Source organism: Oryctolagus cuniculus, chromosome 18, assembly GCF_051225735.1.
Source record: "Oryctolagus cuniculus isolate XC-2025 breed Fujian yellow rabbit chromosome 18, ASM5122573v1, whole genome shotgun sequence".
Lineage (NCBI taxonomy): Eukaryota > Metazoa > Chordata > Mammalia > Lagomorpha > Leporidae > Oryctolagus > Oryctolagus cuniculus.
The window spans coordinates 47,487,728-47,505,215 of NC_142884.1; the positions used below are offsets into that span (position 1 = coordinate 47,487,728).

General features: G+C 38.3%; 1 protein-coding gene across 9 annotated transcripts in view; it reads right to left on the reverse strand.

Annotated features, from left to right (window-relative positions):
* Positions 1–17,488, reverse strand: part of RPGRIP1L (RPGRIP1 like) — a 101,610-nt gene that overhangs the window by 29,585 nt on the left and 54,537 nt on the right. For 6 of the 9 annotated variants that reach the window (XM_002711567.6, XM_008257302.5, XM_089320049.1 and 3 more), the window contains 6 exons: positions 16,748–17,126; positions 12,698–12,888; positions 12,120–12,203; positions 9,179–9,277; positions 8,548–8,710; positions 7,165–7,238 (listed from right to left, as the gene is read on the reverse strand). In XM_002711567.6, the coding sequence (XP_002711613.3) occupies positions 7,165–7,238; positions 8,548–8,710; positions 9,179–9,277; positions 12,120–12,203; positions 12,698–12,888; positions 16,748–17,126 (990 nt within the window). The remainder of the gene's footprint in view (positions 1–7,164; positions 7,239–8,547; positions 8,711–9,178; positions 9,278–12,119; positions 12,204–12,697; positions 12,889–16,747; positions 17,127–17,488) is intronic. The other 3 variants (XR_016225145.1, XR_016225144.1, XM_089320050.1) reach the window with 1 other exon arrangement.

The following is a 17,488-nucleotide window of genomic DNA, read 5'->3' on the forward strand; positions in this document are numbered from 1 at the left end:
TATTTAAATAAATACGACATAGCCATAATGGGATATTATGGATATGTTAAAAAGAAATACTGCTGGGGCTGGAGCTGGCGCTGTGACGTATGTAGTGGGTAAAACCCCCACCTTCAGTGCTGGCATCCCACATGAGTGCTGGTTTGACACCCAGCTTCTCCATTTCTGATCCAGCTCTCTGTTATGGCCTGGGAAAGCAGTAAAGGATGGCCCAAGTTCTTGGGACCCTGCACCCGCATGGGAGAACCAAAAGAAACTCCTGCCTGCTTGGCTTCAGATTAGCTCAGCTCCCACGGTGTGGCCATCTGGGGAGTGCACCAGCAGATAGAAGATCTCTCTCTCTCTCTCTACCTCTGCCTCTCTGTAACTTTGCCTTTCAAATAAATAAATAAATCTTAAAAAAAAAAAAAAAGGAAATACTGCCAAGGAAAGATGTTCATGGTATATTAATAAGAGATAATTAAGTTGCAAAACATTTTTTAAAAAAGCTTTAAAAGTAATTACTGTCCGGAAAGTAATTCAACATTTCTGGTTTTACATAAAATATAATTTATGCCTCACTGGCTGAAAGCTTGCACATGTGAAAAACATTGAGATATGTTTATTTTATCCACTGATAGGTTATCACACTCGATTCTGAAGTGATTTAATAATTTTTCATACACGAATTTTAAAGCCAGTGAACTGCTTTTTGCATTTTACCTTTCAAAGTTTCAACCATATTTGCTGAACATGATTATTGCAATCACCTGGGAATGCCTGCACATTGTCAGAGAGCCTGGCTTCCAGGTGGAATTGCAATTTAGTCCAATTGAATATGGCAGCTTTTACAAAACTCTATTAGTAACCACAGATAAAGAGAACGTGATAAACAGGCTCTGCACTTAACAGCCCAGTGTCCCGGCAGCCTGAGGTTTCCCATTCTCACCTGTGGACTCATTTGAAGACATCTGTGAACTGAGGGCAATACATTTTGTTGTGAAAAATGAAAGCTGTATCATTTAAATAAAATTTAAAAAATGCAAAAGGACTGTTAATTCTTTTTTTAAAATGCCATAGCAAAGTCAAATTTGAGTTTTGATGTCTATTTTGAGGACCTGAAACAAGGCTTTTAACCAATGTATTATACATCAAATTGATACTGTTAACTTCTGATTATTCAAATTAATAAAATATTCATACAGAAATGTCCAAAGTTTTACGTTTCTCTGACTTTCATCCCCCTCCCCCAGTAATTATCATGCCTAGAAGCTTTTCAGTAAAAGCAGCAGTCATCAGGCTGACGGAATGTGACAGGCCAGCAAGGCCCAATTACACTTGTGCTCTGTGGTGCTTTGATGTCCGGGAAACGAAGAGAGATAGGGGCAAATTGGGTAGCACATTATGTTAATAACTTGATTTAATCCAGCCACTAAACTTTATGTAGCCTGTTAAAAAAGATGCTAACACTAATTATGCCACTTTGGAAAGGAAAGGAGGGGACAAGCATTTCATACTGACAAAGTGAAGCTCATAAATGTTGTAAATGAAATGAAACAAAATGAAGTAATCTATGATTAATTATAGATCACAGACACAAAGAAAAGAAAAAAACCAAGTAATATGTCAAAGTCCTGGGAAATCCGTTAGATTCCCTTTAAGGATCAACATTTCTAAGAAATAATCACGAGCTGTCAGATTCTATACAGTGAAAAAAAGAAATGAAATGATCTCAAATTGCTTACCCAACGTATTAGAGAATCCAAACTCACAGTGTAATTGGCATACATGATATTTATCTAGGACACTACTTCTAGTCCTAATATTGCAACATTGTAGAAAAGAGGCAATTTTACCAAGTCTATAAAGTGAGGGTAACTATAAAGCCATCTTATTACTTTTTAATTAGTTTGTGTCTCTATTCTTTACATTATTAACAATGTGATCTTTTAAAATGCAACCCCAAAGAGCAAACTCTATAGGAATAGGAGCCTTATTTCTCTAATTCACTGCTCTGTTCTCAAGGTTTGGAGTACAGCAAATGCTCATTAAATATTTGTTTAATGAATCAGTGATCCATTCTGCCACCACTCCTTCTCCCCCCAATTCCTTAAAATCCTCATGGTCTCAAAGCTCTGGACTGTGCCTTTCATTTCAGCCTGTTTTCCTGGGGCTCTCCATGTGTGCCATAATTGGTCTGGTCCATCTTAAAACCACTATGAATCCCAGAAGAAACCAGGCTCCATGTTCTTTCAAATTCTCATGCTTTTCATTTCTTTGACCTACAGTGATGCTTCTCCGTCTTTTCACTAACCCCAAATCATCTTCAACACGTGGCTCAAGCTTTAGTGACTCAAGGAAGTCTTCCTCAGTGAAGGCCTCTCATGCTGACTTAGCACCTGTTCCAAATGCTCCCATGGCAATCTGCATTCCACTCCCAGTGCTGACCACCGTACTTCCTAATCGTGTTTCCCCAAAAGACTGAGTTCCCTGAGGGAAGACGAAGCTCTCCTCTGTCTGCCTGAAGCACAGCAGATGCTAATGAATGAACTGTTGTGAGGAGCTTGGGGCTGGGTATTTTTCTGTGAGTATCTTTGGGCAACAAACAAGTAAAGTGGAGAAATGAAGCTTCAAATGAGAAAATGAAGACATGAAGCCCATGAGAGAGAAGGAAGGTGAGTGGGCTAGGTCATGGGCATTTCATCTGTGATTTCTATTGAAAAGTCACTCCAAACTTCTTGTTCCTCTGAATTTCCTTTTTAATAGAATGATTGTGAGCAAGCCACTTTTTCTTGAGCTTACCCATCCAGAAAATGAGAAGAATGGGCCAGAACATGGTTAAGTATTCTTTAGCTCAAGTATATGACTAGGATATTAATTATTAGTATTGTCTCCTGCCACTGCTTCATATTGTAATTTTACTGCTTGACTTTTCACGAGCACATCTTTCCGATTACTGTAGATGCTCCCTGAGGGAAAGGCCAGAATACCCTATTAACTTCTCTTAGGAAGTAAAGATCTCAAGTGCAGGCAGTGAATCCCACTGAAATATCGAGTTACAATAAAGGATAGGTGCCTTATTTGTAAATTTGACTAAACATATCCCTGGATAACTGGCTTCATAGATCCCAGGACTGATTCCGATTCTCTTTTCTTATGTTCAAAGGCTAACTTGTGTAGGTAACCAAACAACTTGAGGAAGCTGACACAGTCTTGCAATCTTGCAGAAGAACTATTGATGTATGAGATAGAAATGCCTGAATCCAACATGCAGGTTTATGATGAATCGAGGGTGATTGGTAAGATGGTATAACGGTTAATCACACTAGGCCATGCGATGCCCAGAGATTTGGTCAAGTATGGTTCTGGGTCTATCAGCGAGGGCTTTTTGGATGAGATGTACATCTCATTTGGTAGACAGACTATAACAGATGGATGGGCCGCATCCAATCAACTGAAGACCTATTAGAACAGAAACACTGCCAGGAACTTCTGCCTGATTGCCTCCTGCCTTCGTTCAAGGACTGAAACATCAGCTTTTCTTGAGTTTATAAGCTTTTTGGCTTTCAGACTAGAATTTACTGGCTTATAGACTAGAACTGCTTTTCTGGTTTTCAGGCCTTTGGACTCGGTTCTTCTGAGTCTTTAGCTTGAGATCTTGGGATTTGTCAGTCTCCATAATCACAGAAGCCAATTACTTTAATAAATCTCGTGTGTGTGTGTGTGTATCCTATTGGAAACACACTCATGCATTGTTTAATAAAAGGAACCTGTGGCTAGGTGAACCATCATTGTGTGAACATGTTCAGAACTAAGATGGTTACAACGTCATGAGGCAATAAAATCTTATGCGTCCATTGTTGTACATGTAATCTGTTGTTGACCAAAATGTCTTTGTGCAATACATGACTGTACATCTATTTCTATGTGTACATCTCCTTCTGGTTCTATTTATAGCTATAAAGCTAAATCCCACACAAATGGTACATTTTCCAACTCATACCCATTTTCAAACTGTTCCAATAGAGGGTTGAGCATTCTATTTATTAGCTTGATAAGATAATTTAACAAGGTCAGATTTGATAAAGCAAAACAAATTTAACTGAACTGAATGATACAATTCAAAGTCTTCAGGCAACCATATTCAAGATTCTTTCCTTGATTTACCAGTTCTGAACAATGAAGATTCCATGTATTGGGTGCTGTAGGTTATTTTTTATTATAATTGTATAGGGGTTGCCGTTGTGGCATAGCAGGTTAAGCCTCTGCCTGCAACACCAGCATCCCATATAAGCGCTGGTTTGAGTCCCGGCTGCTCCACTTCCAATCCAGCTCCCTGCTAATTTACCTGGGATAGCACCAGAAGATGGCCAAAGTACTTGGGCCCCTGAACCCATGTTAGAGACCTGTTAGAAGCTTCTGGCTCCTGGCTCCTGGCTTCAGCCTGGTTCAGCTCAGCTCTGGCTGTTGTGGTTATTTGGGGAGTGAATTAGCGGATGAAGATCTCAATATCTTTCTCTCCTCCTCTAACTCTGCCTTTCAAATGAATAAAAAATAAATCTTAAGAAAATGATATAATACTGATAATAGCACTATGGACAGATGAGATGTTCTGTTTGTATTTATCAAGCACAGAAACAATGTCTATCTGTACTTGATAGAGGTATCCGTGACAACTGAAATGTTTGTGTTTTTCAGAGAGAATAAGAAAGTGTGAAAAAATTAAAGGAAGTATTGCAATTCCTTTTTTTTTTTTTTTAGGTTGATTTATTTATTTGAAAGGCAGAGTTACAGAGAGGCAGAGGCAGACAGAGAGGTCTTCTATCCACTGGCTCACTCCCCAGATGGCTGCAACAGCTGGAGCTGCACCAATCAGAAGCCAGGAGCCAGGAGCTTCTTCTGGGTCTCGCATGTGGGTGCGGGGGCCCAAGGACTTGGGCTATCTTCTACTACTTCCCCAGGCCATAGCAGAGAGCTGGATTGGAAGTTAGCAGCCAGGATTTGAATTGGTGCCCACATGGGATGCTGGCACTGCAGGCAGCAGCTTTATCCGCTATGCCACAGTGCCGGCCCTGTGCATTGAGATTCTTACCAATAAAATATAAATTCTTATAGAAGAAGTAAAATTTTACATCTTTAGAAAAACTAATGTAGATGAACAAGCTAGAATTTTTTTAACTTACCTTTTCTCAAATCTTTTTCCCTTTTACAATAAAAATTGTTTTGGTTAATAGCATACTTCCCACATCTATTTAAGATATAATTTTCAGGGCCGGTGCCACAGCTCAACAGGCTAATCCTCTGCCTTGCGGCGCCGGTACACCGGGTTCTAGTCCTGGTCGGGGCGCCGGATCCTATCCCGGTTGCCCCTCTTCCAGGCCAGCTCTCTGCTGTGGCCCGGGACTGCAGTGGAGGATGGCCCAAGTACTTGGGCCCTGCACCCCATGGGAGACCAGGAGAAGCACCTGGCTCCTGCCTTCGGATCAGCACGGTGCGCTGGCCGCGGCGGCCATTGGAGGGTGAACCAACGGCAAAAGGAAGACCTTTCTCTCTGTTTCTCTCTCTCACTATCCACTCTGCATGTCAAAAAAAAAAAAAAAAAGATATAATTTTCAAAATTTGTTTATATACTACTTTTGAACAATGTGCTACAAAACAAGCACAGTATGCCCTATACAAGATTATTTATCTTCTAGGAAGAAATGAAATAATCTTAATGGTTTTTCAGTGGACATATTTAGATATGAACAGATTATGAATTTACATAGTCAAGCTATTGATGTTTAAAATGCAACCTCACATTTTGAAATTTTTAAAGTTCAAGCTTAATTTTTTTTTTTTTTTTTTGACAGGCAGAGTGGACAGTGAGAGAGAGAGACAGAGAGAAAGGTCTTCCTTTGCCGTTGGTTCACCCTCCAATGGCTGCCGCGGCCGGCGCGCTGCGGCCGGTGCACCGCGCTGATCCGATGGCAGGAGCCAGGAGCCAGGTGCTTTTCCTGGTCTCCCATGGGGTGCAGGGCCCAAGCACCTGGGCCATCCTCCACTGCACTCCCTGGCCACAGCAGAGAGCTGGCCTGGAAGAGGGGCAACCGGGACAGAATCCGGCGCCCCGACCGGGACTAGAACCTGGTGTGCCGGCGCCGCTAGGCGGAGGATTAGCCTAGTGAGCCGCGGCGCCGGCCTCAAGCTTAATTTACTTCATCTTTGTACACTGGTCCCAAAAAAGAGTCAGGGGGATATTAAATGGTTCTGGGAAGTAACTAAAGCTACTAATGTCAGGAACTCATGACAAAAACATTTACATGTTATGAACCATTAGATAATAAAATCATAAAACTTTCTTATACTAGATAATCATTTGACTAAGATTAGGATAATATACTAAAAATATTCCAAAAATATTTTTGCTAGGGTCAGTATTGTGTGCAGTGAGTCAAGCTGCTGCCTGTGATGTCGGCATCCCATATGGGCACTAGTTCAAGTAACGGTACCGGCTACTCCACTTTTTTTTTTTTTTTTTACAGGCAGAGTGGACAGTGAGAGAGAGAGAGACAGAAAGGTCTTCCTTTGCCGTTGGTTCACCCTCCAATGGCCGCCGCGGCCAGCGCACCGTGCTGATCCGAAGGCAGGAGCCAGGTGCTTTTCCTGGTCTCCCATGGGGTGCAGGGCCCAAGCACTTGGGCCATCCTCCACTGCAGTCCCGGGCCACAGCAGAGAGCTGGCCTGGAAGAGGGGCAACCAGGAAAGAATCCGGTGCCCCGACCGGGACTAGAACCCAGTATGCCAGCGCTGCTAGGCGGAGGATTAGCCTATTGAGCCATGGCGCCGGCCCTACTCCACTTCTGATCCAGCTCCTTGATAATGCACCTGGAAGGCAGAGGAGGATGGCAGAAGTGCTTGGGTCCCTGCACCCACGTGGGAGACGTGAAAACAGACGTGAAAAAGTTGCTGGCTCCTGGCTTCAACCTGGCCCAACCCCAACTGTTGTGGCCACTGGGGAGTAAACCGGAAGACAGAAGATCCCTCTCTCTCTCTCCCTCTCTCTGTAATTCTACCTTTCAAATATGTAAAATAAATCTTAAAAAAATATTTTTGCCTAAAGATTTTTGTAAATGAATATTGATATACTGTGAATGAGAAGGCAGCCTATTTCAGCACATTTCTCACTAGCATCAAGCTACTGACCTCTTTGATGTTCTCAGAGATAGGTACTGGAATGATACTATCATCACTGTCAGAAGCTGATTTGTCATCTTCAACTGTTAAAAAACAAAAGGACAATATTTACAAGGGTAAACCAATTACCTTTTTATCTTGTGAAGTAGAGAGAAATAAGCACACATCATAGGATAACCTGAAGAGAACAGTCTGATGTTCATGTCTGGACCTTTTCTTTAGCAGCAGAGACATTTATATATATGTTATATTTTTAGAAAAGAAACAAGATGGCTGTAAATTCCAAGTTGACTTTCGATGGAAACAAAGGAAATAAAAATAAATATACAGCTTGTTGTAACATGAATTTAAAGAAAAAATTTTATTTAAAGAGAAATGTAAGGTGTTTTCTAACAGTCTAACCTATAATACTGTGTAAAAGTCAATAATATCATTATTATTATTTAAAAGTTCTAAAATGTTTACAGCTTTATTGAGGTAAACTAACACACAGTAAATCACACATTTACGGACCGGTGCTGTGGCATAGTGGAAAAAGCTGCCACCTGTATTGCCAGCATCTTATATAGCACTGGTTTGAGTCCGGCTGCTCCACTTCTGATACAGAGACTATGTACAGGGACCCAGAGGAAGCTCCTGGCTCTTGGCATCGGATCAGCTCAGCTCCAGCCATTGCGGCCATTTGGAGAGTGAACTGGTAAATAAATGGAGGATCTCTCTCTCTCTCTCTCTCTCCCTCCCACTCTCTGTAACTCTTTCAAATAAATAAAATAAATCTTTAAAAAAATTACACATTTAAACTGCAAAACTTAGTATTCTGAATATGTATAATTCTGTGAAATCATCTCCACAATTAATTAAGATAGTGAACAAATCTATTCCTGACAAAAGTCTCCTCAGGTTCCTTTGCAATTGCTCCCTCTTGCCTCCTCTTTTTCTAGTCTTACTTCCCCAGGCCTACCAACTAGCTTTAGCTTTCTGTCACTAAATCTATGTCTGCTTTTTCTAGACTTGTATATAAGTTAAGCCATACACTATGTTGTATTTTTTGGTCTGGGTTCTTAGTTTTAATTTTTAAAAGGTCAAGACCTCTAGGATAATCCAGATGATAATTCTGAACACAAAGAGAATATAAAACTGTTTAAAACATAAATTCAGAACATGATCAGCAACACTACTTACAGTATTTTACTGTGGCGATTCAAACTGCAAGAATTAGAGATATAACAACTCCACTTAACCATAACTAAGCACATGAAAGCACATCCCATCATTTCTGAAATAGTGTTCATGAATGATCCTACTATTAAGTGAAGATGTTCTATGATGCATATTTGGACAGACCAAACAAAGAAAAGAATAAAGCAAATAACAATTTTAAAAAAGAGTCACCTTCTTGTTCCAATTCCTCTGTTATTTCTGTTTCATCTTCAGAAGAAGCCAAGCTTTGTTCTGCAAGCTGACCCTCAGATAGTAAAGACATATCATCTTCTTTTCCTTCCTGCATTTTCTCAGTATTCTCTTTGGCCTTAGCTACACTGCTTTCTTGTGAAACCTGAAGAAGGAACGTGTACTTGTATATTCATTATTGCTTGGATCACCTTTTAGAGCATTCCTGATAGAGTGCTTGAATAATAAAGTACGTAAACTTGAAACTTAAATGTAAATCTGAGGTTCTAAACACATAGATATGCTATATAAACGACTAACCAGTAAAGCAAGTGTTTGGAAAATGAAAATATGCAGATAAATATAAATTTGAATATATATAAAGAATGAAATATGCATTGGTCTCAAAATGATTTTTATATGGAGACTTTTTAATTCACTTATATATATGTTATTTGCCAATATCAGTATAACTGTAGATGTTATACATATCATACTTTTGACTTTTCTATTGCAAGGATCATATAGAAAAACAGGTATATACAACGATTTCCTGAACCATGTCAATATCACAAGACAAAGTCTTTAATAACCAAATTAAACCTTTCAAAATAATTTTAATACAAATGCATACCTCTGGAATATGTGAAACAGTGGGGACACTGATTTCTAGGTCCGGCATCTGCTCTACTCTGGGTGAAATTTTCTTCATATCTTCAGGAGTAGAAGTATCCTTGTATTAATGTGAAAACATGTATGTATGTTATTTTATATTTATTAATAAATATCAGATTGTTCTCAGACTTTTACATTTACATAGATGCACTAATAAAAATCAACAGCAAAAATAATAGTTACTCATATGATACTGAATCCAGTTAGTGTATTTCAATACTATGGTTGGTATTCCTTGAAGTATCTATCTCTATAGATATATCTATACATATAATTTAAGAACTGCAAGTATGGCTTGTTGAAGCAGTGTAAAAATTGAAAGCAATGAAAATGTCTAACAATAAGATATTACTTAAAATACAGTACATCGAAATACCTGAGTTCTGCATAACCATGAAAACAGCAATGTAGATTTGAACTTGCTGACATTAGAGTATTTATAGTGTTAAGTAACAAAGTTAGTTGTAAAATGTGTACAGCTCTACCAAGTTTTGTTAAAAAACACACTAACTTATGTGTGTATTTCTATGGGGAAAATGTATGCAAAGTAGGTTCACCAAACTGAGTTATAAATGTGGAGAAATTTAACTTTTATTGCTTTTTAATTTGTATTGTTTACATTTATGTAATGATTATAAATTACTCATGTAATGAAAAACTCATACTAGAATTCGTATGATATTATCTTTTTACTGTATCAAATACCAGGCTATGGTTACTCATTTTTCCAGGGTTCATAAACCAATGTTTACTTTTATTTTATATAGTCATTTTTATTTATTTGAAAAACAGAGAGAGAGTGAGAGAGACAGACAGAGCAAGATCTTTATAAAGTAGGTCACTCCCCAAATGCCTGCAATAGCCAGGGCTGGGCCAGGCTGAAGCCAGGAACCAGGAACTCAATCCAGTTCTCTTACATGGATGCTAGAGGCCCAGTTACTTGAGCCATCATCTGCGGCCTCCCAGGGTGCTCACTAGCAGGAAGTTGGATTGAAAGTGGAGGCAATTCTAGGCACTCTGATCTGTGATAGGGGTGTCTTAAGTAGTGGCTTAACCCACTGCATCACAACACCCCCCTCACAATGTTTATTTTTAAAATAAGATTTATAGCTTTTATTATTTTAAAAGTAAACATACCCAATATAGATTATTTGAACAAACAAGAAAATATGAAAGAAATGAACATAAATCCATATTCCTATTACCCAATGGTAATATATGCTAATGGCTTGTTGGATTTCTATTTCCTCACAAATAATTTTTGGCACAAAAACAAACTTTTGGTTACATGTTGGTAACTCTATTATAGACACAATATACCCTTTTATATTTAAAAAAATATGTAATATATGTATTTTCTGTTAATGTGAAACTTTGGGAAACCAATTTTAAATGAACATAATATTCTATTGATGGAGGCACTGTAGTAAACCTTTTACTATGCTGGACAGTGAACTAATTCACAATTTTTAAGTGCCATGATTAACATGGTAATGAACATCTTGATGTATATGTTTAATGGTCACTTTCTTAGGATTCAGGCTGTTCAAACCACAGCTCTAACATTTTGACTATAAGACAGTTACTTAACCTTTCTAAATAATTCTGCCTATCTTCAGATGGGAGTAAGGCTAGTATGAATGACACGTGTTGTTGTGAGAATTAAATCAGTCCAATGTATGTAAAGCATTTCACTGCTTGGCACATAAGCACTCAGTAGGTGTGCTCAATTATAGATACTGAATTCATTTATGTAGCACACATATACTACATGGTATATACATGCCAGGTGTTATTTTTAAGTACTGGGGAGACAGTATTTTGATATGGGTGGTAGTTACATAGGTATATAAATAAGAAAAAAATCCAGTGAGTTGGATGCTTAAGATTGATGTCCTTTGTAAGTTATATATTAATTATAAAGGAAATATCTATCAATTATAAAGGAAATATCTATCTCTAAAACTCCTTAGTAGATGATGGTGACTTGAGTGGTAACACTGCAGAGAACGAGAAAACACAGGAACACAGGGGATGTCTCCAAAATATCTTCTCTGTGCAACGAGAGAATGATTATATCATTTACTGAGCATGGATAACACTAAAAGAGGTAAAAATCCTGGAAGAGGGTTGGTGTAATGAACAGTTTGGTTTTTGACTTGTTGAATTTAAATTCCTATTGGACATCTATTGCATATGAAATAAGTAGTAAGAAAAAACTATGGACTTCAGCAGCAAGGCTGAGGCTACAGATTATGAATATGGGAGTGTAAGCATATAGATTCTTTTTAAAAGCCAGAGGTCTGGACAGATATAGGTTGAGAAGACGTGGCAAGGGCCAAGGCACTTCAACATTTAGAGATACAATCCAAAAGAGCAAGACACATCATTGCTAAGACTGGAGGGAAACAAGGAAAGCATGGTGTCCCACAGGTCAAGAGATGAGGGCGTGAATATCCCACATGCCAAATGCTGTTGGGAGGTTAAGATGGGGACTGGGAACTGATCACTGGATGAGGCAAGATACCACTGTGACTTTAGCAAGAATGGTTTTAATGAAGGCGAAAGCTTGACTGGAATGAGGTCAAAAAACAGTGTGAGGAATGGAAGGCAAAATTTAGACCTTTTTGGAAAGCTTTTTATTTATTTATTTATTTTTCAGTAAATAAGGATTGTGGGAGTTGCTGGAGAGAGACATGGAGCAATGGGAGGATTTAAATAAAAAAATATGAACAGTTACAGTCAGACATAGAGCCAAATTGCAAAGCTATCATTTTAAAGGGAAAAGTTATCTTTGTTCATCTGTTGCCCTTTAAATCAGCCAGATAATGTATATCCATATATTTATTTCAAATATTTGTTACAGTAAAACAAATGGTAAATGAGTATTTACTACTTACAGAATTCTGATGTGGCATGATATCCACAAAAGACACCTTCTTTTCTACAGGAATTAAACGCTGTCGTGGTTTGGGTCTTGGTGCCTAAGATAAACCAGTAAGTCCAACTGAGTATGATGAACATCAATACATTTTTTTTTTTTTAATTTGAGAACCAGAGAAAGAGAGAGAGGGAGAGATGGGGAGAGAGAGAAGGGCAGACAGAGATGAGTTGCCATTTATTGGTTCACTTCCCAAATGCCTGCAATGGACAGGCTGCTAGCAGGGGCCAGGAGTGGGGAACTCATTCCAGGTATCCCATGTGGGTGGTAGGGAGCCAGTTACTTAGCCCTTACCAACTAATTCCTGGTGTCTGATTGGTGGGAAGCTGGAGTTGAAAACTGGAGCTGGGAACTGAACCCAGGTACTCTTACGTGGAAAGTGGGAATCTTAACAGCCAGGCCAAACACTTATCCCCGTTACACTTCAGATAAAGCTTCAGATATCTGTACCTGTAATTTTTGTGTTTGGTATTTGCCTATTTCTTAAGTTTTATATTCAAATTTTTATACTGGGAAAGAAATTCAAAGTACTGTTACCTCGAGTACTGTGCTAACAGAGGATGTTGGAGGTAGCCTTTGAACAACTTCTGGCTCTTCTTTGTGTATGAAGTTTCCTAAGTCTTCAGTTGTTATTGAACCACTTGGTGGGAGGTAAGCAAATTTCCATTTCAATGTAACATGGATGGTGCCCGCAGGATGCTTTTGATGATCTGTTAACTCAAATATTCCTGTCAAATGACAAAAATATTGTACTTAATGCTGGAGTGAAGTTTTATTACCCTAACAAGTAAAGAGGAACAAAGAATTATCCCCAACTTTGAAAATAATTTTGGTTTTTACTTACAACTCAAATAGAGAGTAAAAATAAAGACAAAAGGCTCTAGATAGGTTCATCTCTCAAGCAGGCATCTTTAAGAAGTTAAAGCCTCAGAAATAATACTGATTCAAAGATAAGAAAATTAATTTATAAATATTTAAATTCATCAAAATTAAATTTAGAATTATAAGCCTTTCACTAAGACATTATCTAGGGTATGGCTAAAACATTGACATCCATTTTAAATTGAATATCCTTGTAAGAGATGTGGTTCTAAAGAGAAATATATTTAAGCTTTAAAATTTCAAATAATCTATATATATAAAGGAGTCTTTGTTACTATATAATCATATATAATTTTAAATGTATTTTACTAAGGTTTGTCAATTAATCCAAATTAAGAGCAGCACAGTCCTAAGTCCGAAAAATAATCAGAGCACTCAAAACAAATATCAGGAATAAGATGTATTACTTAGCTGAATCTGTGGTACTGTGTCACAAATTTTAACCATTTAACTAGATTTCTGGCATATGAGAACTCCCTGACTTGAAGAAAGAAAACTGAATGACTGAGTAAAGAACTCAGCAAATCCTATCCCCTAAAAGCAATGTTAAAACTGGATAATAACAACCATATAAGGGTCCTGAAAATGAGTCAAAGGTATAAAACAAACTGAGAAGCACTAGGGCAAGAAAATCTACTGAACCTCAGAGGTCTGTGGGACCGCCCTCATGCTCCTTTCTTCCCCCAGCTCCAAGGTCCAGAAGTCCCAGCACAGTGGGCAGGCTAGGAGGATTGGCAGCCTCTAACAGGGGGCTGACAAGATTTGGAACAGAGTGACGATAACTTCAAGCGCAGAAGCACTGTTGAAATAGTAGCAATCTCAGTGGCAAATAATCAGAGAAGGCCAACATCACAGTTAACTTGAAGTCTCAACAGTGGTTGAGGCAAGCAAAAGACCAGAAGCTCAGCCAACAATTTGAAAGGGAGATCCAAGGACCAAGATGTCCGAAGTAGGAAGACCCACGGATGTCTCATGGAATGGAAGGCCGTGGGCATGCACTAAGCTGTGTGGGTGCTCAGGAGAAAACAAAGGGGATCTTAGTAAGCAATTTGTCCTTGGTCAAACTAGAAGCTCAGTCAATGCAGAAAGTAAAGGCCGAGGGAGACTATTTCAAAGGTCTGATCTTTCAGTGTGTTCCACAAGACACAGACAGATCCACAGGCAAAAAGTAGTATATTTAGGCACATCTTTGAGCAATCATAGGTTGACTGCTTAGTTATGCTGACATGTACTTACAATTAGAATAAAACAAAAAAATAAAATTTAGCAGAAACATCATCAGGAAACAAATTCTATAGAATTAGCTCAGATAAGTCACCAAACAATAAAACAAACCAGCAACAATAACCACTCTGGGGAAGGTGCTACAATCACTGTATTATTCAAAATGTCCAGCTTTTAACAAAAATAAAATCATGAGAAAAGCAGAGAAGCAGGAAGTATGATGGATATGCTGGAAAAAAAAAAGCTATCAATAGACATTCTCTGAGGCGGCTCAGGTGACAGGTTAAACAAAAATCAGCAAAGACTTCAAGCAGCTCTTATCAATCTTTAGAGAGCTAAAAGGAAACCAATTATGAAGAGTTAAAGGAAAGTATGATGATAATGATTCATCACAGAAATACAGTAAAAAATTATATAAAAGGAATAGAAATTCTGGAGTTAAAAAATGCAGTTACTTAAATGAAAAAACTCAATAGAGGGGCTCAACAGGAGATGTGAAATGACAGAAGAAAGAATCAGTAGATGGGGCAGCACTGTGGCATAGTAGGCTAAACCTTTGCCTGCAGCGCCAGCATCCCATATAGGCGCCAGTTTGAGTTCTGGCTGTGCCTCTTCCCATCCAACACTCTGCTAATGGCCTGGGAAAGCAGTGGAAGATGGTCTAAATGCTTGGGCCCCTGCACTCACATGGGAGACATAGAAGAAACTCCTGGCTCTTAGCTTTGGATAGGCTCAGCCCCAGCCGTTCGGGCCATTTGGGGAGTGAACCAGTGGATGAAAGATGTTTCTCTCATCTCTCCCTTTCTCTGTAACCCTGCCTCTTCAAATAAATAAATATTAAAAAAAAAGAATCAGTAGACTTCAATATGGCTCACCAACCTGAAGAATGAGAGGAAAAATGAAGAGAAATAAACAAAGCCTCAGATACTTGTGGAATATCATTAAACATACCAGCGTATGTGTGATAGAAGTCCAAGGGGAAGAAAGAAAGCACAGAAAAAAATAATTTAAGAAATTCCCCAAATTTGGTATATAACATTATACCATACATACAAGAAGCTCAACAGATTCCAAGTAGGATAAACACAAAGGGATCTACATCTGGACAACATCAGTCAAACTAAAAACAAATAGAAAATCTTGAAAACAATATCAAGTAAAGGGAACCACAAGAATATTAATAGCTTATCAGAAACAATGGATGCCAACAGTCCATGATCTGATGTAATCAAAGTGCTGAAAGGAAAAATACCAAACCATTGACCAAAAGTATCATATCCAGCAAGAATATCGTTCAAAAAACAAAAGCAAAATAAAGACAATCCCAAATAAAAATGATTGAGAGATTCACTGCCAGCAGACCTGAGCTATAAGACCTATCATAGGAAGTTCATCAGGCTGAAGACTGTAGATGTTAAATTCCAATCCACAGCCGGCGCCACAGCTCAATAGGCTAATCCTCCACCTAGTGGCGCTGGCACACCGGTTTCTAGTCCTGGTCAGGGCACCGGATTCTTTCCTGGTTGCCCCTCTTCCAGGCCAGCTCTCTGCTGTGGCCCGGGAAGGCAGTAGAGGATGGCCCAAGTGCTTGGGCCCTGCACCCCATGGGAGACCAGGAGAAGCACCTGGCTCCTGCCTTTGGATCAGCACGGTGCGCCGGCCGCAGCGCACCAGCCGTGGCGGCCATTGGAGGGTGAACCAACGGCAAAAGGAAGACCTTTCTCTCTGTTTCTCACTCTCACTATCCACTCTGTCAAAAAAAAAAAAAAAATCCAATCCACACAAAGGAACTGAGACTAATAAACTACTATAAGTAAATATAAAAGATACTATAAATATACATATTTTCTCTTAACTGACTTAAGATAACTGTATAAAATCATACTTGTGAATTATATTTTTGAGCTTACAATATGTACACAACAATAACAGCACAAAGGAGGGAGAAAATGTAGATATATTGGAATAAGGAAATGACATTAGATAGTATCTTAAAGTCACAGGAATAAATGAAGAACATTGGAAATGGCAAATGTGTAGATGAATATCAAAGTGTCCTATAATTACATATTTTCTCTCTTCTCTAAGGGACACATGAGTTTATAAAGCAGTAATTAAAGCACTGTGTTGTTACGTTTATAACACATAACAGCATACTTTACACATACCTATGACAATAACAGTGCAAAAAAAGGGAGGGGAAATGGAATTATATAAGACTATATTTTAATGAAATTAAGTCACCATTAATTTTAAGTAGACTGTGACAAGACACTCATTGTTTTCCCTAAATAAAAGGTTTCTTTGACACTCACTGTAATCTCCAGGGTAACTACTAAGGAAATGACTTAAACAATATAGCAGCAGAGGCCCAAAGTTTAAAGAATAAGGTTAGGAAGATCAGTTAAATCACATCTTATAACACTGAGAAATAACAGAGGTCTATTTTACAATTTCATAGATTCAAGAACATGAGCTTACCTGAGATACACCTGTCATGTGCCAATGAAATCAGAGGCACATTGACTTTTCCTATGTAAATATTTTCCTGGGTATCACTATCATCAAACACATAAAAACTCAAAGACTCTGCCTTAAGGTAGCGATCCAAATCCATATTCATTGGCACTGGGAAACACACATGATCATCAAACTGTGGATCATTGCTACTGGGAATGATGGCTGTATCATGGTCTGCAAAATCAAAAAACTTGTACACAACATATGGGTGTGGCTGCAGGTGGCTTGCTCGAGACTGCAGGTGGCTGCAACATCTTACTGTAATGTGAAGTTCATTTAAGTTGCCATCTGTGGAATCTGTAGAACTGAGCTGAGCAGTTTTGGGTGCTTGCTGACTTAACTGGAAAAACATACATATTTTTATTATAGAAATAATACAATTAAAAGATAAGCAGCAGGTGCCAACCCCCAAACAATTTTGTAAATGGACAAAAGCTGCATATTTCACTGAATATTAACTTCTCAGTAGAAGAATCTAAAGTTCTTATTCAAAATCAGTTTTTATCCTAGAACATGTGTGAACAGATTACCCTATGCTATCAGAAACAAATAAGGGAAACAGAAAATATATGTAGAAATTGGTGCTAAAACAAAACAAAACCAAGAAAAAGTTAATTTGATACCCTTTAATTCTATTTAATAAGATAATTTAATTTAATAACAATAAACAGTAACGTAAGCAAAGCATTCAAAGAAAGAAAT